At 41.3% G+C, this 24,649-nt stretch overlaps 1 protein-coding gene across 9 annotated transcripts in view; it reads left to right on the forward strand.

The window, feature by feature from the left end:
- The window catches only part of smap1 (small ArfGAP 1), a 95,575-nt gene that overhangs the window by 6,950 nt on the left and 63,976 nt on the right, over window positions 1–24,649 (forward strand). For all 9 annotated transcript variants that reach the window (XM_051426255.1, XM_051426246.1, XM_051426263.1 and 6 more), the window contains exons 2-4: window positions 7,376–7,509; window positions 9,223–9,308; window positions 14,471–14,546. In XM_051426255.1, the coding sequence (XP_051282215.1) occupies window positions 7,376–7,509; window positions 9,223–9,308; window positions 14,471–14,546 (296 nt within the window). The remainder of the gene's footprint in view (window positions 1–7,375; window positions 7,510–9,222; window positions 9,309–14,470; window positions 14,547–24,649) is intronic.

Below are 24,649 nucleotides of genomic sequence, written 5' to 3' on the forward strand. Positions count from 1 at the left end.
ATTCAGTGATACTTGGTTATTGTTCTATTAGTTAAACACATCACAACCTCCCCAGGAAACTTTGGTGAGATCCAGTGGGGGTCCCGACCCCTAGGTTCGGAACCACTGATCTACATAAGCACAGGAGACGTCAGCAAGAAGATTATGGATTTTAATTTTTTCTTTGTTGAAAAACCTTTTATTGCAATCATTTCCTGTTTCCGCAGAATATTTTAGTACATTCACATGTTTTTGCCATTATTGAGGCCCGAGCAGCGAGCAAAAGTTTAAATTTTTCAATATTGGAGGTTAGATTAATGGAGAATTTCATCCTTTACATAACAGGTTAATAAACATAAAGTAATTTTAACATTAATATACAAGCATTCATCAACTGTCACCTTCAAACACCCTAAATGGCACATGGGTAAAATAATAATAATTAAAAAATACACACAAAAGAAGCAAATGAATAAATATTAGATAGATTTTGAGCAGATGTAAACTGAGCACAGGCACTTATACACACATAAATACACACATATACACTGAAATGGTTAGAAATCAATCACTAAACGTGTCCTCAGTCTAGATATTAAGGAACAAAAGAGCTGCCACAGAAGAAACAATGCAGACCACATTTTATGGCACACATAGAAATATAATCTAATATAATATAATATAATCTAAGAGCATGAGATGAGCGGCTGTATCCACTACAGTGCCGTCTGTCACCAGCAGATGGAATCATATCTTCACATTATCCATCCATCTGTTATTTCTGCTGCCTGACTCTGAAAGATCTAGTGTTAATTCATCTCTGATACAAACTATGTGCCGGATTATAGAGTAAAAAGCTGATATTTCCCTCCCCAGTATCTGCGTCCACTCCCTGTGTGCGTCCCTCCAGCTGCTTCAGTCTTTATTACCTCTGATAATGGCTTTATGTAGCAACCACCCGTCGTGATTTATAGACTGTCCGGACCCGTAATGTTCCTCCATTTGTTTAAGAACAGACAATAAGAGCTGATGATGAGTTTTTATGAGGCTTTTCCTCTTGTAATAATAAAGAGAAAACACTGCACAGGGAGGGAGACGGTCCATCCAGTCCTCCTCATTACTGCTGACACTGAATCACACTAATGGACCAGCAGGGAGCAGCACAGCACTTTATTTCCCCCCCTCAGTGTCCTGCTCCTCACTCTCTTCCGATCCTGTGCTGTGAACATTTTGGCAGCCTTTCTGATGATTTACCAAGAGGACATTTTATTAATTAGGAAATGGAGGTTGTTAACCCTCTTTAAAGGAGAATGCTGCCGGATTCCAGCACTGGGAGGGTCTATTTTCTTGCCTGTGGCAACGTTTTTACTGCACGCTGTAACATTGGCTGCTTTTTTTCTCTTATTCCTGGAGGTAAAAAAAAAAGGAGGAGAATTTAAATTGGTTGCACGCAGCCAGTTTAAAGAACTTATAAATATGCTATAAAGGGCTCTGGTAATGCAGAGCTGTCGAGGTGTTTTATAGGATGATATTAAGAGCGAATAAACAAAAGATGTAAAAGCTGAAGAGCAATGATGTGAAAGAGGATGGACAGTTGGATGTGACAGTAGCCAGAATGGATTTCTGGGATTAGAGTGGATAAAGGCCACAGTATTGTTAGTCCAGCAGGATTTGTACAAGTCAAGTTAGACATGGTTGAAGTCCCTGAAGTGGTCTTCTTTCAGCCTCACAGCTTTAAACTTTGTATCTTCGCTCTGCGGTTCCCGACGGAGGCTTTTCCTACTCACCCACCAACACAGATCGATTAACATCAGTAAATTCAGATTTTCACTCGCCGTCTGATCAGCATTAAGGGGGAGGGGGGTCGGGGTTGATCTCTACAGAACAGCACAGCCCCTCACCTCACCTGTGGTGGCCGCTGCCCAGTCTGCTGCCACCACACACACACACACACACACACACACACACACACACACACACACACACACACACCGGCAGTCGTCGTCCTGCCTCAGGTTGACAATTGGGGCTTTAATTTCATGCTCGGCTGGTTAACCCCCCCCCCAACTTCCCAGCTCCGCTGTCATTCATCGTGGCTTCGGGGTGTGTGTCTCTCAGCTGGGATGACTCTGTTTGTCTCAGTGTGTGTGTGTGTGTGTGTGTGTGTGTGTGTGTGTGTGTGTGTGTGTGTGCGCAGGTGAAAATGGATGTGTGTGCATCTTCATCTGCGAGTGGGCGTGTCTCTCTGTGTCTCTGTGTATGTTGTGTGCATGTTCTAGTGCAGGCTCGCCTCGGTTTAGTGCCGGTCTTTATGGATCTCTGCAGGATGTGCTCGAATATACCTGCATGAAAGTGCTCGAAAGTGTGTGTGTGTGTGTGTGTGTGTGTGTGTGTGTGTGTGTGTGTGAGTGAGAGAGAAGAGCTCATTTGTGTTTAATCAGGTCAGCAGTCTACAAATTAGCATTAGTGTGTTTCTATTCTCTCTCTCTTTCTCTCTCTCTCTCTTTCTGTGTGTGTGTGTGTGTGTGTGTGTGGTGGGTGGGGGGACTGCAGGGCTCATCTCTACTGAGAGAACTCAATTCTGCTGTCTATTTTTGTCCAAACTCCAATGTAGAGCAAGTGTAAAGATGAATAGCATAATAAAACTGAATGTGAATTATCCTCACGGGGGCCACAGATGAGCAGATACTAATGTTTCAGAACCATTCAGTTCATAGTAATCATATGCATCAGTTGCATTTATTCATTCATTTCAAATAAAAAAGGACTTGGGGAAGGTCATTTTAAGGTTGGTGGAAAAGATCCTGCCAACCATAAATTACTGATGGATGCTGAGAACAGTGGTTATTGTTTTAGAACAGCAGATTCAGAAATAGGACTGCATGCAGCAAACAGTAGGTTAATAGATACAGACCGGTGCAGAAGGTCAGCACTCATAAATCAGAGTGGCTTTTACCCTCCACAGCCAAGGCTCCTCTTTTAAACCATTGCTATTATATCGCATCTGCCACAAAGGTTTAATGTTACAGCAAAGCGCAGGTAAGATAGATAAAGGTAGAAGAATTCTTTTACTCTTGTGACCATTAAAGTACCAAAATAGGTGAATTTCAACCACTTGATAGATGAATGATAGTTTCAGCTGATCTATATGTTACTGATTTTAGCCAGATATTATTAGAAATGTTCATGGGAAGCAGTTTACTTCCGTTTCTCCCAGCTGGCCAACCCAAGCTTATGCCCCTGTCTTGGCTAGTAGAAAGCAATCGTTTGTACCGCTGCATCATTTACTGGGGAGCGTGCCTATGTTCCCAAAGTTCCCACATTTCTAACCCTAACCCTAAAAGTCTTGTGGGAGGATAGGGCTTGAATTGAAGGGAAATTTAGGAACACAAGAGCTAATTTTGAAAATGTCCTAGAAATGTGCTAACCCCATTTACTGTTGGTAAAAATCAACACTGTATATCACAATACAATTAATATCATGGATCACTTCAGCTGGGGAAGTTTATTTAGCAAGCTGACATTAGCTGACTAACATATCCACTCAGTATTACAGCATCAGTAATTAGTAGTTAGTATTAGTAGTATTAGTGTTACAACCACAGTCTCGCTATATATTTCATGTGTTAGCTTTGACTTTGGACTCTGCGTTGTGGTGGGTGTCGGTCGTTTGTAGGTGTTAGCGGACTCAGGAACATCCATAAACGTCACAGCGTTTGGATCTTTGTTCACGTATAAATCTGTCCACAGGCAACCAAGAAAGTCCGGTAAGGTCTCATTTTTTAAGCTACGTTACAACCCTTCCACTCACTGGCGATAAAGAGGGATTAATACATAAAAATAACACGTACAATGCTTCAGAAGGAACTCATTGAAAACTGTGCACCCTGAAATAATAAGTCATGTTAGCTAATGGTTGGATCAGTGTCACAAAAAAAAGCAGGTTTTCATGTCAAAGAAGTAAAGGAACAAAGGAGACTCCATTTATATGAACCTTCTGAAATCTGGTTGCTGCCAAAAGTGGGGAGTAATCAGATTACACTAAGTGACACTGAGGGATTGCTGGTAATCATCTACTTACACCGGTCAGATCATCAGAGAGCATCAGTGCAGGCTGCTCATCATCCCAGAGAGAAATGTGAGCGACCGGTTGAAGTAGCGTGCCACAGTTTTAGTATGCGAGACGCAGACGAAAGCTTATGTCTTTCCACAATAGCGCACTTTATGTTTGGAGTTCAATTTGTGTGAGCCATTCACTTTTCTAAATACAGTCAGGCCCTGCTGAACTGCTCAATTGATTTTCTCACGGTAATAGAAATACTCCAGCAGAGAATGAGTTTCCATTATGAAAATCTACTGTTAAAAAAAAAAAAAAAAAAACATCAGTGTCTGGACCATCTGTAGTTCGCCAAAAAACTGATTCCCATCCACTGCACGCGTACACTCGGGATGTGAGGGTATGCACACGTGAGCTCTGTATGGTTGAGAAGACAACTGTTTGTTTTGGAGAATGTGTTGAAAGAGGTTATCTAAGAGCAGAGCAAAGTGTCCAAAGTCCAATCCATACAGATAGAGTCCAGCTTACAATGGCTGAGCTGCTTGATTTAGGCTTAACACTCAGTCATCCCTGCCTTAATGCTCCTTTAGGCCGTCTAGCGCATTAGTGCCACTGCATTAACACACTGATGCTCTTACCCGAGACCGGCAAGCCCACTAGACTGCGTGCATCCCCCCGCTGCCATCCAACCGTCCCCGCTGCACCACCATTATGTAGCCCGGATCCATAAAGGTTGATCTTTTGCACTCGCTGTGTTCAAAGTCGCTTTCAATCGTCACATTGACAGATAGTAAGCTTCATGCTCCGGAGAGGGATGGAGCCAACGATGGCGCTGAGGGGACTGTAGCCACTAGCCCATTAAAATGATTTGACTGTCATTTCCGTGCCATCTCCTATTCATCCCCATGGAGGTCTGCCAGAGCTCGGGTTGTTTTGTGCTATTTTATATATAATGGACGATGCATTTGGATCACAGATTATCTGTGGGAAGCTCTTAAACTGAACTCACTCAAACAAGATGTTTTAAAGAGATTCCATATGCATGAATGTGTTAATATTCTGGGTTTCAGTGAGTTTAATGCTCTTATTATATGCTTCTTGGATCGTCTTACAGCGTCTGAAAACCCGAGTTAGTTACATAATGACATGCTAACATTTGCAGCTTTCATTAGAGCACATAAACAATCCGTTCTTTTTACGTTTGCTCCTGTGTTTTTTGAAAAGCTAAAAAACTGAGACTGTGTCTAGTTACTGTTGCTAATCTACAATTGGACAGTTTTTGGGTAAAGGTCAGGGTATTAAAGATACTGAATGTTAAAAATATCAGCAGGACTTCGAGCAATGCACAGGGCAGTTGCTCGTGGGATTATTAAAAATTTCCATCCCTCCCTCTCAACAGGCATTGCACGATTGTGTGTCAACAGGAATCAAGTCTTGTCTGTGTCTGCCCAAAGGTTCTTCACGTCTTCTGGTTCTGTGCAGCAAGCTCATGGCCCTGTTCTTGTTCTCTGCCAGGGCTTTTATGTAACCCAATGTTGGTTGTTTTTGCCTCTGATTCAAAATCCAACTGGAGTTCAGTTCTGTACAATGAACATTTGTACTGCGCTCGGAAAGAATGGGTCTGTAGTTCATCTGTAGCTTTATGATGTAAAAATTCTGACCCTTGAGCTAATGAAAGCTTTTGAAAACCAGTCTGTTATATCAAAGCTGCTTTCATTGAGCTCACTAAGTGAGAGTAATTGAGAATGCATGCAATAAAAGGACATGAATTTTATAATTCTTCTTTCCTTTTTAAAGACCAAATTTGACATAACCATAAAACTCTCTGTAGCAATTAAAAAAAAAATCAGCTTCCTCATTTGGAGTTGATTAAGTGCAGCAATTCTTTAGCCATAATTTGTACGTTTAATGTAAAAAACGATGTATCTGCACCTTTTCTTTTGCTCCAAAATGACTAATAACTTTACAGAGGAGAATATTTCTTAAACCCCAGGAACTGTAATCAAATGATATCTATAAATAATACAAACCGCACTATGCTGCTTTGTAAAATCCCATTAAGATATATTGAAGGGATTTGGGATAATACTCCTCGAGCAATTTTGATAAGAACGTCTTCAAAGTGTTTCAGGATAACCTAAAGTTGAAGTTTTGTGTGTGTCAGTTTTTCAAGTGAGACAATTTCACCAAAGTAAGGAAACACTTTGAATGTTTGTGCTGTTTGGATTTTTATCTTTTCGTATTAACTTATTGAGTTTCTGTTCAACTCTGATACTGAACTGTACCTGCACACTGCTGCACTTTCCAGAAATCCCTTGTCAGTCAAACAGTTTGTCCAAACTGCGACTTCTGAGCGTGAGTTTCTGTGGAGGGACTCTATGGTGGATGTCAATGCTCATACTGACTAAAGAGTCCTTCTGACTCTATCTGTTGCTGACAAACTGTTTGTAAGTAAGTTCAGCTGCTATATTGGCCTATTGCAGATGTATCGGTATTGTATTGGTATCGATGTACGTGTCATCCGATATGCGGCGATGCTTTTTTCAGGTACATAATGCAAAAAAGGCTTGTAGGTTTTACATTATTGATGTTCAGCTATTTATTGTATTTTTATAATAATAATAATATTAATGCATTTTATTTATAGAGCGGTTTTAATGGTACTCAGAGACACTTCACATAAGTTAAAATACATATATTAAACAGTTCAATCAAAAAGTATAAAAGAAACATGAATATTATATTAGTAATAGATCATCCTAAATGGTACACAATGTACCTTTTTAAAGAATATTTAACTAAAGTTTTCTTTGATAAAGTTATTTGTTTAAGAAAGCAGCCATCTGAGCACAGTTGCACACATTGGTGTGAAATCTATTTTCGTTCCAGCTCAGAGATTCCCTGTATCAGCCATCACATCTGTGATCAGTGAATTTTTCCCCTCTAAAATCAGTATCATTGTTATAGTTGACAGACTTGGTATTGGAAAACTACTTGGCAACTTCATACTTTGTAGCATCGAGTGGTAGGCGAGAGTTACCTTTGAATTTCTAAAGCCCATTTCTGAAGCGCTGTGTTGGGCTGATAGGTTCAGGGAGAATAGCCGTCACTCGTTTCACACAAGAGTTTTAATTCATCGCTTGCTGCTGTTCTACCACTTCCACAAATTTGAATTGAAAGGGACTTGAAAGGCCGGATCTACATTGTCTCAAATGGTAGGGTTGGAATACCCCTCTCTGCAGCTCTGTGTGTTAAGCTGATAACTCAACAGGACATTACATCAGAGAAATTAGTGCCACTTTAAAGCAGAAATCTCTTTCTGTTTCTTTCACATTTCAGGTCCTCGATGGGCGTCATGGAACCTCGGGGTGTTCATGTGTATCCGCTGCGCCGGCATCCACCGCAACCTGGGTGTCCACATCTCCAGAGTCAAATCTGTCAATCTGGACCAGTGGACATCTGAGCAGATCCAGGTACACACACACACACACACACACACACAAACACACACCTTAATCACACAAAGCAACGCACACCGGTGTGGGAATACTGCAGCAACAAATCCACCATAAAAATACTGATTATGTCTGTGATTTATACCGTTCACATCTTGATCCCTCAAGAATCAGATGTTCTCACTGTGATGATTTCAAACACGATTTACTTTTAGCGTTTGAAACTGGAACAGTCAACAAGCTGTGCAGCAGGAACGGTGAAGAAAGGACAGAGAGTTGTTTGTGATTTTAGAAATCACTGGAGCAGCACAATGTAATTTATGTTTTTTGGGGCAGAGTTTTCCTTTAACCCTGTGAACCGAATTGACCCAATTTGTGTCAGAAACTGCACTTTTGCTCTCAGATTCACAGTCACATCCAAACACGCACAATTTATACACATAATGCCGGAGTCAGTGGATCTTTCAACACAAAGAAATTACAGGAAAAAGACAGTCCAATGTAAGATTTTGCTCTATAATTATCAAACTTAAATGTTTTCTTCAGTATCAAAAGAAATCCAGGTGATTACTGTCTGTACATCCTCAATGAGAACAGGAGCTTTAATGGTGCAGATTTCCTTCGGGTGACCCAAAGCAACACAGGATTGGGCCCAAAACTGCAGCCATAGGTCGGGTTCAGTTCGGGCTTGGACCGTCATTGTTTCCTTCTATGGACGAGTTGAAACTGTGCAGCCATTGAGAGCAGCTCAACTTGCAGTACGTCACCTCCACTGGCTGCGACAAACTGTCATGGCGACAACCATAACGCCAAGCTCAAGGCTTCAAAACGAGACTCCACAAACGGATGGGTGACGTCACGATGGGTTCACAGTTAACACAGCTGAAGATTATATATAAGGAATATTTGGGACTGCGGTCATAAAGCTGTAAACAAAGGGAGTGAGAACTGAGGGGAACCAGTTCAGATTTCAAAGAGTTAAATAAAGCAGCACACACACACACACACACAGAGACACACACAGTGCCACAGAAGTGCAGTACTTAGTATTCATTGCAGTACTTTCACATTCACAGTGGATTGTTGACATGCATATACATGCGCAGCAACACACACATGCATGCTCAGAGTATATAGAGAACTAATCAGTCTGTGTATACTTGTGTTTTGTGAATAAATAGCATGTCATATTGATTCAATTACACACAATACACCAGGAGAACCGGTGTGTGTGTCTGTGTGTGTGTGTGACACCTGAGCATGGCAGTCATTTATTTAATCATCCAGTTGTTAATACATCCCATCGTTCAGTGTGTACTCTGGTAAAGGTGTGTGTGTGCTTCTTGAAGGTCTATCCATCAGCTGAGTGTGAGTGGAAAGGGTCTCACTCTGAATGTTAATCACTGTTTTCAATGACTAATTAATTCTGGATGGCTGATTATTCCGACTCCATCTCCTCCACTTCTCCTATCATCACCCCATTTATCACCCTCCTCTTAATTTAGCCTTGACACATGCAGCCAGTGTGTCTTTCACTCTGTGTGTCTTTCACTCTGTGTGCTTCGTATGTGCGTGTGAGAGACGAGTCGCCGGGCGAATCGAGCCGAATGCAAATCTGTGGAATGAAAGGACTCGCTGTGTGTCTGTTTGACACTTTCTTAAAGGCATTTCACCAAATTCCCTTTGAGCATTAACACCCGTGTTCCTTTGCTCTCTCTCTTCTCCTCGCAGAGTATGGTGGACATGGGCAACAGAAGGGCCAAACAGCTGTACGAAGCCCACCTACCAGAGAGCTTCAGACGGCCACAGACAGACCAGTATCCTCCTCCTGCCTCTGCATCAACTTCATTTACATAAAAACTCAGTTTGTCACCATACACGTCGCCACACGATGGTGGAAAAACTCCCCGTCTTTGAGCAACTTGCATATAAACTACTGTTGTCAAGTTACATGTGCATTGAAACTGCCTGTCACCATGCATTTGTATAAAACCCCCCACCACCCGTTAGCATGCAGTCATAACGAGTAACAAGCTCCTGTGTCAACATATATGTCGCCTTATATTTACATACAAATCTTAAAGCACACCAGATATTTGCATACAAGCTCACGATGTCACCACACGTTTGCATTAAAATTGTTCATGTCACAGTTAATTGTGCCACATACCGCTGAGAGGATACACCAACCGTAGTTACATAATATTCCTTTCATTTGCCTCATATTAGTAAGATTTTTAGTTTTGTTTTATGTTGCATTATGTTTTCAGGTTCCTGTCCCAATCTTGTGAACGCAGTATCAAATGTTTTGGTCATAACTTGAGAATTGATGCTGTAATTATTACATCACTCCCTCTGCATGAGCTATCGCAGCCTCTCTGTGGTTTGTGTTTATCGTCTGCGTCTGTGAATTAAGGATTTATTTCCTCCAAACCAGTGTTGGTGATTGTTGGAAACACTAACAGAGACCGTTTTGGTGAGTTTTATTCTGTTTCTGTCCACTTTGAATGAAGTTACGATGATCTGAAGGTAGAATGAGTCTGGTGGAGAGTGATAGTGATATTACGGCTGTTTGTGGTTAAACTAAAGGTCTATCTCTGTAGGGATCCTTTCCATAATGCTGTCAGACACTGAGACTTTTAATGGACGTACCTGGTTGGGCGTATTTGTCCTAATAGATAATCCTTATCTTACATTGCAGACATTTTCACAGTGTTGGTTAATGTTGGAAAGACTAACAAAGTCAGTTCTGGTGAGTTTGATTTTATTTCCGTCTTTGTTTTGGTGCTCAAGGGCGAAACCAAGGGGTTAGTGTATTTTGCATATATAACCTTTAAATGACAAATTTATAAAACAAATCACCTCCCAGTGCACTTTTGCATATGCTTACTGTACCAGCTGCTAACACAAGCTAGTTAGCGGTCCTATTAGCTGTACCCAGACTTGAAGCTGGAAGGACAGGGGGAGTTTAAACACTACTAACACAGGAGTGGGGGACACAGCGAGGAATACTGCCGGGGAGCGGGGCACGACTGAGCGTCAGGACCAGAGTGGGGCGGACAAACGGAGGCCAGCTGATTCCCGGCGGCTCCGACCAGGACTCTGACTTTGGGGATGAAGACTCTGCGGGTTCAGGAGGAAGAGGAGCCAGTTTGTAGCCAGTTGTTTTGACACATTTACAATCATTACCTCTGTTTCTGTTAGCAGTTAACAGGCTGCTGTTCACATATAGACATTTAAATAATTAAATTAATCTCATAAATGTGCAACTACTAGTCGGCTAGGAAAATCTTTAGTCGGGGGGGCCACCCTGCAACAAGGTAATTAGTGAGCTGTGATCAGTGAGTTGGCTCTGTAATATTAGTGGTGATTAATATCCAATGGTACAGTACATCAGCATACAGATCAGTTTAACCCTACTTAAAATCACTGCTGACCTGCAATGGACCTTTTTTCTGTGACAAGCCGGAGAAAATAACCGTATCAGATCTGACTCATTGTCACCATCCAACTTGGGCTTCGTGTGCACATCCCCAATCAAACCCCGCACCAGATCAGAAGTGACAGGCTCGCTACGTCAGCGTGATTCCACACGTTCAAACAGGACACCTCTAGCAGTGTCTGTGTATACAGCGATGTAACGGCACTTTCCAATTTGCCCTTTTCCACGATACAAGACAAGACAGCTGTGTGGTTAACGCTGCAGCATATGTTCATATTTCCACCAGCAGACTGAAATAAATAATCTCCCTGTTTGAAATGCCGCTCTAATACCCTATCTTGTATCTGGCAGGCCCATTTGTGCGGGTGGTCATCATTCTTCACTCTTTTGAAGTCCATTAGTTGTTCTGACAGCAGCGCCGCTGGCTGAAAACAGCAGATAACAGACCCAGGATTAGAGGAGCTACCGCCTGAATGTGTGTGAGCGGTTTTCTTTTGCGCTTCTCTGTGTTCACACTCACACACTTTGGTCCTGCTATTTACTCTGCTTATGTATGTAAATGACAAAATGGAGTTTGATTCCCCCGCCGTATTTGATATTTTGTTTTCAACTCCTACGTGTGTGTGTGTGTGTGTGTGTGTGTGTGTGTGTGGAGTTCATGTTGTCTTGTTGCATTTGCAGTTATTGCAGTTTTTATTTGTTACTACGGTAATAACAAGGCTTCATCGTTCATTTAAATTGGCTATTGATGGGTTAGAGTTCTCTTCACATGAAGGTGTGTGCAGGTCGCTGTCCAGGGGTACATCCTCTCCTGACAATGCACGTATTCTTTCCTCTGTCTGCGTGATGAAGACTTTCCATTCACCTCAGTTATTTCTTCCCACTCCGCTTTAGCCGGTCCTTTAATTCCACTGCTGGCTGTGTTTTAAATGATACTTTCCTTTGTTGACCCCTGAGAGCAGAACTTCAATCTCCGAGCTCGTAAAGCTTCTTCTTTTTACTCTAATGTACTATTTTAATAAATGAACTTCCTCACACGTGGGGCAGGTCTTGTTGCCTTATATGGTATCATCGCTATGTTAGTTATACCCTTTTTTAAGTCTCATGAGCACACGCTTTATTCAGTTATTCAATTTCGTTTCTATGCAGGCGATTTACAACAAAATCTGAAGTTAGAAACGTTAAAGTTAAGAATACTAATGTGTAGAAAGTGCCAGACAATAGAAAGCTGCTTTGATTCGCTGACTTTAGGATAAGTATGGTGGACAGTGAGGGTCACATTGGCCTAAGTTGCCCCTACGCTGTATTTACCGGCCATTTATTTTTCCTCCAAACCCAAAATTTACCAGCATTTGGTGCTTGGTGGTTGTTACTTTTACTTGTTTTAATGCGTTTTTCAGATATTCCAGTTGATAACCAGCATGATGTTATGTATAGTATAATAAATCTGAAGTTGAACTGTATGTCTCATCAGAGCTGGAGAGGATATCATCAATGTCAAAGGTCAGCAGTGGGCCCACATATCAGCCAGCTCTGGTTTATTTGGAGAGTTTTGTGGGCGCTTTAGTGGTGCACCATCCATCTTCATCACTCACGTACACACGCTCTTGTGGTCGTGTGTACATAACCACCATGTCATTTGGCACACTTGTATTCACACACACCCTCTGAATTGCTGTGCTGAGTATCGCAGTGTAGCGTCCTATCTGCTCTGCTGTTTCCAGTCAACAGCAATAAATAAGTGGCCGTGTTTGAGATGCAGCTCCAGCAGCCTGCCTCTTCCAGCCTATCTCGTAGCCCGACTCGTGCGGGTGGTCATCATTTTTCAATCTTTTGAAGTCTATTACTCGATCCGACAGAAGCGTCGCTGCTGAAATAGGGAGATAAGAGAGTCGGATTAGTGCGGATGTAGGGCCTGGGTGTAATGCTGGCGTGTGTTTGTGTGTCAGTTGGAGTTTGTGGGTGTGCTTGCATGTCTGTCATGGTATTTTGAGAATGACAAGAATCTATGACCACGACCACCCATAATTTCTGTTAATGAAACCAAACAGCCAAATGTTTAGTGACTGAGCAGTAATGTCAGTGACGTCATTAGACTTTCTTCAGGGGTCCCTCCGATCAACACATTTTGAAGTATTGTATTAAGGAAAATCATGGAATATGATTAATGTTCATAGAAAGTTAAATATTTACATGTAGCAGATGACAAATTAAAGGAAAAACCTGAATGAATGAGTGGAGACGAGGGCTCGTTGAATGGTTTGATAAGAATAAGACTAGGAGGTTTGAGTTTTCTTTGTGTTTTTTCTTGGGCACTTTTGCCTTTTATTTGTACCGATAGCTAGAATCGAACCATGTTATAAGAGCCTACGCTGTAGCCTGTGTTAGAGAACTATGTGGTTCTGAGCATTTATATTTCTGGTTTGTCTGTAGCTCTGGAAATAAAACCACCAAAGAGCTAGTTGGTGTTGGTGTTTCTGTGCCACTGGGTTGAGTTTCTTCGTGTACAATGGCAGCTAAAACTTAAACTCCCTCGTCTCTCTCCTTAAAGTGTAACTAAACCCCTTAATCCTGCTAGCTCTCTCTCTCTCCCAGCAAGTTAAAAAAATGCAGCAGAGAGGATGAAATGGGGGTGTGGCCATGTGGCTGCGTAGTGTGTCATGCGGGAGGTAACACCAGCCACAGTGACAGAGTGGCAGCAGGAGTACAGCTGCCAGTAGTCAGGGCTAACCAGCCAGGAGCAGCTGCTGCCAGACTCTCTGTGTCTGCACTGCAAACGCAGTCCGCTGGAGCTTTTACAGTCACTAGAAGCACATTGGAAAAGTTTCTGAGAGGCTAACTCTCCAGTGTCAGGCTACCGCTACCTAACAGTCTACAGACTCAAGAGGTTGGTTTTATAGTAGCAGCTGGCACCACACACATTACCTCAGATCAGCCAGGAGCAGAATTTAATTGCAACAGCCGGTTTCGACCAGTAGAGGGCGGTTGCTGTGCAGATTTACAGCAAAATATGTAGAATTCAAATACTTTATACTTAAGTATCCAGATTTGGACCTCAGTGAATCAACAACTCTAGTTAAAACCCATATATAGAAGATTAAAAGTGGTTTTGGGGCTCATTTACGCTTTAATCTGTCTTGTGTTCCTCGTTTGCTTTTCCACCGCCGCCTGGGAAACAAAAGGACGAGAGAATATGAGGGGACAGACAAAAAGTGTGCCTGTTTGTGTGGGGTTATCAAACAGCATTATTAACTCATCTGTGGTTGTTTGTGGTCTGCGTTGCCACAATGTGGAGGTACATTTCTGGGGAGGTGCACGTCAGGCTCCGGTGTAGTCTACAGCATAAGGTAAATTATAAATGAGGCTTTAAAATTTGTGATAGATAGATAGATAGATAGGTAGATAGATTTAATGCTTGCGGTATCTAAAACCCATGAAATCAGAACGTTAGTAATTTAAGCAAATGTTCTGCATTGTGTGCGTAATGCATATTTGGATATTTTTGCGCAGTATTTCAGTCCTTAATCTTACCCTCAGAGCAGTGGAGGTCTTCATCCGGGACAAGTACGAGAGGAAAAAGTATTACGACAAGGAGGCCGTGGCTACAGCTCCGGTGAGTATCAATGCCACTTCTTTGTTTACATTCAGTCAGTTATTTCAGTCATCTTTCAGCCTGTCAGTCATGTTATTCTTAGAGCTGCCAATGTTGCTGTGTGTTGCATATGTTTGATGCCAGTATTCTCTAAAGATATAGACCAACTAAAATGCAAAATGACAGCTTTTTCATTTTCTGTTGAAAGTGTTTTCTCTTGTCAAACATTAACAAAATCTGCATACAGAGGCGTTTTTATTTTAAGAGACTTCATATTAGTGATCAAATATGGATGATTTCTCTTCTCTTGCCTTTTGGTGAGAAACTGAAAATGAATGCTAAAAGGCTCGACACTGCATCAGAGAGCGCGTGCATTGGTTTTGGCTGCTCTTGTGTTAAAAGTTGAAATGCGCTACTTATCATATTTGGCATCTTTTCCTTACACAAGACATTTGAATGAGTTCCAGCACCGACTCGTCTGTGCCAAAGCATTATGGTTAGCTTCCAGTATCACTCATCCAGCCTGTAAAAGTTTGTATTTTTACAGTCGCTGACCTTCTCTGCTCTTTAATCTTTCACACTGGTGATGTTTTCTAAGCTTAAATGTCTGGATGGGTAGTGAAATCCCTTTCAACCCCGATTTCAGCCCAAACAACACAGTCCTATTGGATCTGATAGCAAGAGTTGGCGCGCACAGAGAATAACCTTTCAGAAACACTGTTATCTTCTGATACAGGTCTTTATCAGTAAGTAGAGATGTCTGCGTGTGTCTGTTTCTGTGTGTGTCTGTGTGTGTGTCAGTGTCAAGACTGAACCTACTTGTGTGTGCATGATGGGAGAGGAAGGATGTGATTGTGTGATTGCGTAGGTGTGTACGTGAGCGGGTGGGTGCACGTCTCCTTGTCTCCTTGTTTTCCGGAGAGATTAACTATGTGAGGTGTGTGTTTTTCAGTGTTTCAGTGGGTGGGTTGATTCTATACTGCGACTTATGCAAGGCAGCGTGAACGCTCACCAAAATGTGCATGAAGCAGTCTGTGTGTGTGTGAGAGTGTGTGTTCGCAAATAACCCACACAGAAATGGAGCATTAACACTCCCTAGCAGTTTGACTCAGTGGTCGTGGCTGTGCTATAAGGTAAAGCTGAACAATTCAATTCAAAGTGTAGTTATTATTTGAAACTGCAGGCGCCTTTGGCCATCAGCTGACCTTAACTATTAATGTGAAGTCAACTCTATCTGCTGTGTTGTCACGAGTTAGTTTCACATTAAACTTTCCACTTCGACGCCAAACTCATCTAATGCAGTGTTCGGATATTATGGGATATAAAGACACTACTGACTACTGACGAACAGTAAAAACAGTTGTAATCAATCAGGTGTTCAATCGTACTGTATGTTAACTAGTTAACATCTAATACAATGCTTTGTGTGTCAAATAACACCTTACCAGTCACTATTAGTACTGTACAGTTTTTACATACAGTATATATGTATTTCATTTCCTACACGCACATTATTGTTATTAGACCTTTACTGTATATTCATAGCGCTGTCTATAGCCTATATTTTCCACTAATTTATACTACTATATGTGTTTTACCATGCCACTACCTCCTGCTGTGCAACGTTCCATATCACTGATCTTTCATCTGTATGAAAAGCTGTATGTAGTGTACATATAACCATTATTCTAGTTTCATTATATCTTGTATTCTTTTTATTGAATTGTTTTATTCAATGTATATTTTTCTTTCCTGCTGAGTTGTTTCTGGAGCTGCTGTAGCGAGTGAATTTCCCCAGTGTGGGATCAATAAAGTCTATCTAATCTTATCCTATTGCTTAATAATTCAAAGATTATTACAATATAAAAGTTTAAAAATAGTGCAGAACTTATCATCTCCTGCTACAGACAATCTGCAGTTCCCATTTCAAGTGAATGCATCATAAAAATCAATGTCCCTCCCTGGTATATTCCAGCTTCTGCAAACAGACAGCACTTCTAACTTTTGGTTGGTTGGTTGGCTGCTTAACACAAATGTAGATACAAGGAGCGTTCAAAATGAATAATGAATTAATAAAATCTATGTAAGGCTTTCCGCCACCCTGTTGGGTAAATGTTTGTACCCAATAATAGTCATAAAATAAATTATTACAGCATTTTGGTGTAATTTACAGGTGCGCTGCTCCTGTCCTCTGCTGAATTTAACAATACACACACACACACACACACACACACACACACACACACACACACACACACACACACACACACACACACACACTACCAGATTTGTTTTTTCGCATTTCTATACAGTTCTGCAAAACTGACTCGAGCTCTCTTAGTTTCATGGCCCTGTTTATTAGTAGTAACTACTACTACTACTAATGTTAAGTCTGCATGTACCCACAGGAGGACAGTAGTAGAGGGAGAGGAGTCTTATGAGGAGGTTTCAGTTGGTTAAAATGATTTAAAGCAACAGATTGTTTTCAAAATTTTGTTTTAAATGTCTCCTCTCCTTTACGTTTGCATTCAACACAATACCTTATCACCTCAATGAAATGTACTAAAACAAATACACATGTGACAAAACCAGTTTGTTATTTTGGCTGGTAAACAATGTGCTCAGCCAGTGAGTCAAAAAGTTGGTTACAAGTTTACACAATGTAGCAGTACTGTGCTGAAACTTTGCCATGACTGTAATTCCAATGCAAATGATTTCTCATGTCCTCATTAAATAATATATTTCCGTGTTTTGTGAAGTCTTCACAACGTAGTGCAGCTCATAAATGTTTCATGCTGTAATCTTTTCATCTCCGCTCGCCTGAATCAAGCCTGTCATGGACAATGTGCTCCTGGCGTAAATCATCCTAACAGAAAGTCCTTCTTTGTCTCTCCCGTTGTTTTAATCGTTCCACCACGATAACGCTGAACTTAGTGAAAGCGGGTCGCACATCACAAGTTAGTTAGATATGTTCAAATTAAGCTGTGTTTGAACTCAGAAGATCTACGTGACATTTTGACATGTCAGAGTGGGAAAAAGCACAAAGGTAAATACCATTAATGATGGCTGAATTCCATTTAGCTGCTTCACTGTCAGGGTCCTGGTATTGTGCGTACTGGCTCATTGTCACACTGTCATGGCTTAATGGGACACTTGAATACAAAGGAGCCTTCATTAGTGTCATTAGTGCTTTTCCACTAGTCAGAATGTCTTCACAGGAAAGTCAACTCGGAAGTTAACTTCATTCTAAAGAAACAAATGACAAATTTAGCTCACGTTTAGGAAACTATTACATTATATTATGTGAATGACAAACGGCCTGTAAAGTCACGTTTGACCAAGTAAAAGTTCTGATGAGGAACCGACTGCATCTGCTGCTACAGCTTAGCATCTTGAGCTAACGTTAGCTTCACAGCCCTGAATACTGAAGAACACAAACACTCACACGCACTTAAGAGCAAATACTGTGAAGTGATATGAACAATGCGATGTAAAAGCCTTGCCGACTGGCAGACGTTTCTATCTGTACAACACTCAAGCTAGCAAAACTGCAACAACAAAAAAAAGTGGCAGAGAAAAGAAAACCCTCTCAAACATAAACGTTACATTAATGCAAAATGTCTTGTTCACAGCAGTCTTTCTCTGGAGCGCCTATATTTCATCTCCTTCCTCTCATTGTCTCTCTTTCTGCTTCCCTCATTCTTCTTCTTCGTTCTGTTTCTCGGTTTGTCTTTTCCCCTCTCGCCTCCTGCTTCTCTCTTGTTTTCTGTGGCTTTCTCTGAAGCGTTGCCAGCAGCCAGACTGTGATCTAGGATCTGTTTCTGCCGCCCACACAGACGGCTCGGCTTTTATATGCAAATTAATTATTAAAAACAACTCATTATCACTTTAAGCAGTTTGGTGCAGATGGAGAAAGAAGAGGCGAGGGCGGGCTGCAGTAACCCTCAGCTACAGTTTGTGTTTGTGTGTGTTGGAACGAGAGTGCAGAGTTTGTTGGTTTGACTTATTTGTTGAGCACTTACAGAAAAGAAACAGCGTGCGCCTCTTCACTGTAGTTACATCATCGTACTGTACTGCCTTCGTTTACCAGCATGGTTGGACGATTACTGGCAGTGAGTTGAAAACTGGAACACTGACCATCAGTGTACTCAATGTGAGTGATATAATACTGGACTGAGTGCAGCAATTCTTCTAGAAATTATCATTCCTGTTCTGGTTGTCCAGGAAAAAGGCATTTAACCTGCTCTCAATGGCTGTTTGTGAACAGATTTGAGGAGAGAAATAGTCAACGCAGTAACAGAATCTGGATCCATATCTGATCAGCACTGACAGTTGACAGTGGATTGTTTCAGACCCGGGGTAGCTGGTCTCTAGCAGACAGTAAGAGGTCTCACTCTGAGACTATTTCCCAGAGCCATAAACGTCACCCGCACTCCCTTCTTATTCTTCTACTGTAGCCACAGGTTGCAATCGATGGCACATGCATTTTCACCTAATTTCCAAAGATTGTCTTCAGTCTTCAAACCTGCATTAAAAGATATTGTAATACAACATGTTATCTATCCCCCACCAACTCCTGACAAACATATTTAGCTCTTTAGCTGCGAAAGTTATAGCACAGAGCTCGAAACCAAACCTTTTCACCACATTCCCAAAACTCACAAAGGGAAGCACTAACACTGACAAGGCTACCTGTAGATGTGACTGAAGACATTTTATGTTGTCTGTGATACCTCTTTGTGCTGGTTATGATAGGCCTTTATATCATTACGTACGGAAATAAAGGTACAAAAAACCCCCCACAAAATTATCTGTGACATGCTAAAAATGTCTGTAAGAAGACTCAGCAATGTCAGCCAAACAGCAATAAGTACAACCAGGTATGTTTGTAACAGCAGAACCCAACGTTTCATTTCAATTTCTTCCTTTGAAAGCTACCTAGTCTGTCTTTAAATGAACATTTTATGTTGGCACTGATATAGAAAAGTTTCAATGATGCACTCTCTTCCAATGAAGGGCACATTTTAGCATTTCAATTCTGAAACTTCAAAACACATTTGTATCCTCAAAGGAAAATATACAGACATTTAAAAAGCCTTCTTGATGCAGACATTGAGTGCAAGTTGTAGTGCACGTAAGACCTTGAAGTGCTGGATTCTTAATTTGTTTGTGTTTGTATGAGACCAATGGAGAGAACAGTGTTCTTTTGTAATGGGCAGCTTGCAGTACTTTGTCCGCAGTGGAGTACATGAGTGCATCCACTCCATTTCCATTGCCCATGCAGCATGAGTGAATTAGTAGGTGTGTGTGTGTGTGTATGGACCACACATTATTTCAATGTTACTGGAATCAACAAGACTTCAGAGTTCATCTTGCAAACCCTCTGTGATGAGCCCAGTGATTGGCCTAAAAATGTCACCAGAGAGCAGCACAGTCACCCTGGAGGAAGACTTTGCTGATTTTCAACCTTATTTGCCTGTGTTAGTCATAGGGATGTCCTGCCTGCTGTGTCCACAGTAGTTGGCAATGTTCTGTGTGCTCCTGCAGCCAGCGGTGGCAGCCTAGTTAACTTCTGCCTTCAGCTGACATATTGTATTCTGACGTCAGTGGACGGCAGAAGAGCTGCGGGGAGAGTTTGGATCAGGTCAGTTTGGATTTCTGTTGAATAGGGGAACAGGAGAGTTTGACTTTTACACAATTAATGCTGTAAAGTCACACACACTACTGTTATACATTTCCATTCTGTTTCAGCCCAACTTTGGCAAAGCAAAAAAACACCTGTCCTATCAAAATAAAGGCATAAAAGCCCCCAAAATACATATATATATATATATAAAATAAAAACACAAATTAGCTGTGATAAATGCTGTTGTGAAATGTAGCAAGATCAAGCACTCTCCACTACTGCCTGATTTAATACATATACCCCCTCATTCTCTAGTCCAGGGCTCAGCAACCTTTACTAGCAGAAAAGCCAAAGAAAAGAATCTCGTCTGGAGCCGTGAAGCTAGTTTGAGCTTTATAATGCTAATTTCTCACCACAGATGAAGCATATCGGTAAGTCAGAAGCGTTGGTGGTAGAGCAAAATAATCTTACAATGCACTGTAAAGTTTTCCTCAAGACTTTACTTGAATCCAGAGCTAGCCTAGCCCGGGAGACTCAAGACTGATATCCACTGCTATTGAGCTCGGGAGCTGCAGGGTTGCCAACCCGCTGCTCTAGTCTATGATTTTGATTGTATTTTATTGTAATACTATTATTACTATAATATTATAAAATATATGTCTCTGAAGGTAAACAATGTCACTTTTACACAACCAATGTTAAGTACTGAGTCAGATTGCATTGAATCGAATTGTTCTGGATTAAAATGCATCGTCGCTGAATCGTATTGTAGCCCATGTATCTGGATACGTATCGGATCATCTTAGATGGGAGACATGCACGCCCCTAGTTCTATATAGTCCTCTATGATAGATGCATTTGAGGTTGCAAGCAGATTTGTGATATCTCCCACAACCATGTCACAAAACATAGCTCAAGGTCATAAAGTTGAACGTGACTCAATATTCTTTTAGGAGTTATGTTGCAGCTTAAACATCTAAAACCCTTCCCTCTGCCTCCATAATTCTTGTTTTAGTCTCTGTGTTCCACTTCCCTTGAGCGAGCGTCCTCTGTACGAGTACAAATGAAGCTGTTAAAGGTCTACCCAGTGGACACGTTTCTGTTATGATGTTAACCATCGTTCTGTCTCACTATCAGTAGTCGCCACAGCAGATAGCCAAACGCTTCTATCTCCAAGTCCTAATATCTATTCACCCTCTGTTCATCCTCTTTCACCCAGCTCGCACCACTCCTCTTGTTATCTATCCACTCTTTATCATTCTGCCCCCCCCTTCCCTCTTGCTCTGTATTCCTTTCACTCCTCCCTCTTACCCTCCAGTCTCTCTTCGCTTTATCATCATCATCAGCCCATCTGCGCCTGTTTAGTGCTGTGTCGACATCTCCGGCAGCATCAAAGTCGGAAGAGGAGGAAGTTTTGAAAAAAAAAAAAAAAAACCTAAAAGACATCAACAGAATAAGTAGGGGATAGAAAATGCTCTGAATTCACATCTCTGCTGCGCTCCTTTCACCACCACAGGCAACAAGAGCAAGCAGTCGTTTGATGCCTAACAGTTGAGGAGGGAGGGAGAAGGATGGAAATGGAGAAAGATGAAAAGTGGGAGAAAACATTCTTCTGTTCTGCCCTCAGAAAGACACAGTCAGTGTTAGTTTCCAGCCCGAGGTAGTTAAGAGAGCAAAGGAGGAGGGGAGGAACAGTGTGAGGAAGAAAGGGAGGTGGGTTGATGTTAATGATGTCTGTGGATTCATCCCTCTCTGGGTGGTTAAGAACAGTTAGATGCTAAGAAGTGTGTTTTATCAGCAGTCCAAAGTGGGAAATGGTAGTGTCCCATCACAGATTACCATTTCTTTTGCCTCATTTAAGCCTCTGACAAAAACAAATGTAGAACTGGCGTGCAATGGCGAACTCTGCAGCCTCGTTCCAGACCCCTGAACCGAAGCTCCAACTTCTTATTTTAGTACTAATGAATAATGAAGTAAAAGTTGAGTCTGATTTAGGCAAGAATGTGGATGAACCACACGTACAGTAGATCGTGTCTCCATGAAGAATTTGATTAACTGTTCAGATATTTAGACTTTAGTAAGAGTTGATACATGGGCTCAACTGGTGAGTTCTGGTCAGGGACAAAAATGTAGTAAAAATTATTGGGTTTTTTTTCAGAGCATGTTGGAAGTAGCTAAGGAGTGAGTCATCTGACTTCCTTCTCGTCTTTGTTGAGAGTTGTACATGCTGAGTACCAATCAGTCACCCCCGAGAGAGAATGACGGCGGGTAAAGACAGAGTTTATGAACTGAATCCCGAGCAAGCATTTCAATTATCCTGAACACAGGAGTTGAGTTGGGTGGCGTTGGAGGATGTGTGAACTATGTATTGTGCCGTTTGCCTCAAGTTTGAGAAGAAGACGGATAAAACGGTTGTTTTTCAAAGGCACGTTACTGAAAAACTTTAATAAATCAAGCATTTTTTGGCCTTTAATTGATAGAGACAGCTGTAGAATGACAGGAAAGGAGAAAGATAGAGAGAGAGAGAGAGAATGACACACAGCGAGGGCCACAGGTCGGAGGCCACTTCAGCGCAGCATGGACTCGCCAGCTCTACCAGGTAAAGTGTGCAAATGGAAAAAGCAAACAAAACCCAAGTTGTGATAAGTTGTAGTCCTGTGGGTTCATGGAGGTCGGAGTAACTTAAACACAATGTATTATAAACAGAACAGTTACCCACCATGCTGTCTGCATGTCTGTCCATTTGAAGGTGTATGAGGTGCCATAGTTCAGTGGTTCCCAACCTTTATCTTTAAGGGTCCCCTTTTCTGTCACAGAGTAAACTGATAACCCCTGACTAAATTACATATTTCTTCTTTTCTCGTCTGTATTATATATATATATATATGTGTGTGTTTTAGTTTTTAATCATACAGACTTAATAGGCTTTTTCTTTTTACAAATTCAGTGTCTTCTTCCCCTTGATGCTTGGCCTGTTGTTCTGTTAGCTCTTTGTTGTGGCTCTTTATCAGAGGGTGAATGCTCTGAGTGCAGTTTGTGTTGTGTGTTGAATGACAATTTAAAAAGTGTGTGGGTGAGGGTCCCGACCCCCAGGTTGGGAACCACTGCCATGGTTTTGTAGTTGATGAAACTAGGCCTGCTGGGTTGTTGTTTCGAATCACTGGGTTGAATAGTTGAATTTTCCATTTCCCACAGGTGTGTGGATTTTATTTTGTCATGAAAGTATAATTCAAACCATTATAGACCGTGAAGTTATTCTGTCATACTGTCAGAATCTGGTAAAACCGTATTAAACGCCTCACCATAGCTCCACACGGCTCAGTGTTCTATAAACGTTCTCTACGTCATTTCATTTTCAAAACATACATGTCTTTAGTTTTTTGTTTAATTCCTTTTGCCTTTTTTTGGAATAATCAATCTGTTCAGCTGTTGTGTGGAGAGGCAGTAAGTGGAGACGAGGCTCAAGTCTTGAGGGACGTAGCAGAAGCCGCGGCGCATGCAGAGCGGCAGCGAACAGATGGCAAAGAATAAAAAAAGGAAGTGATAAAGACGAGGCCAAGGTAGCATCAGAGCTGTTTAGTTAAGTCTGCTAACTGAAATGTCTCATTACAGGCAGGAAAGATTTAAGAAAGTTCATTGAAAATGGAAGTAATTATTGAAGAAAGTGTGTGTTTAATTTTTGGTAATGGTCTGCCTTCCCGATAGATTGTGTGTGCACTAAGCTGTAGAATTCATAAATCAGCCTTTTCACAGTCAAAAAAAAAAAATTGAAACAAATACTTAGTTTAAATTCTCTCGAGTTTCCTGAATATGAAAGTAGTAATATACCATGCATGCAAATGTGGTTTTGGGAATTATCTTTTCTTGACTTTCTCCTTTCTGTATCTCAATTCATTCAGTTCCTCTGTCCATCTGGCACTGTGATAATCTCCTGTCAGTGGAGAAATGCATATTGAGCTTGGCTGCCTTACATCTGACATAAGGAAATGTCTGTGCACATTAACGCACAGGCAAACATACTTTTAAAGCTGCAGTCATCAATGTTTTTCCTATTAATTAATCAAATTATGTGAATGGAATCTCCAGCAGTAATGTATCCCTGAATAATGCAACGGCTCTCAGCTTTATGAAGCTTTTTAGACGCTTTTTGCTCAATGTTTTTGTCTTCCTCTGCCACTAACTGTGATATCTGCCCAGCATATAATACATTTAACTAGCTGGTGATCATAGAAGAGCCTCTACCAGGTGAAAAGACTTTCTCAGGAGCTGGTGGAGACCAAAAGTGAGGTCAAATGTGTGACAAACAGCATTATTCTGACCTACAGATTTGTTCTCCAGATTTAAGAAAACGTGCTTGTTTGTTACAGACCTCAAACTATTTCACATCGTCATGATTTTAATAGTTTTTAACTTGGTGATGCAAAAATGATAATTCCCACATTAATCGGAAATCATATTGCAATATCTGTCAGAATAACTGAAATATGATGTTTTTACT

Source organism: Dicentrarchus labrax, unplaced genomic scaffold, assembly GCF_905237075.1.
Source record: "Dicentrarchus labrax unplaced genomic scaffold, dlabrax2021, whole genome shotgun sequence".
NCBI lineage: Eukaryota > Metazoa > Chordata > Actinopteri > Moronidae > Dicentrarchus > Dicentrarchus labrax.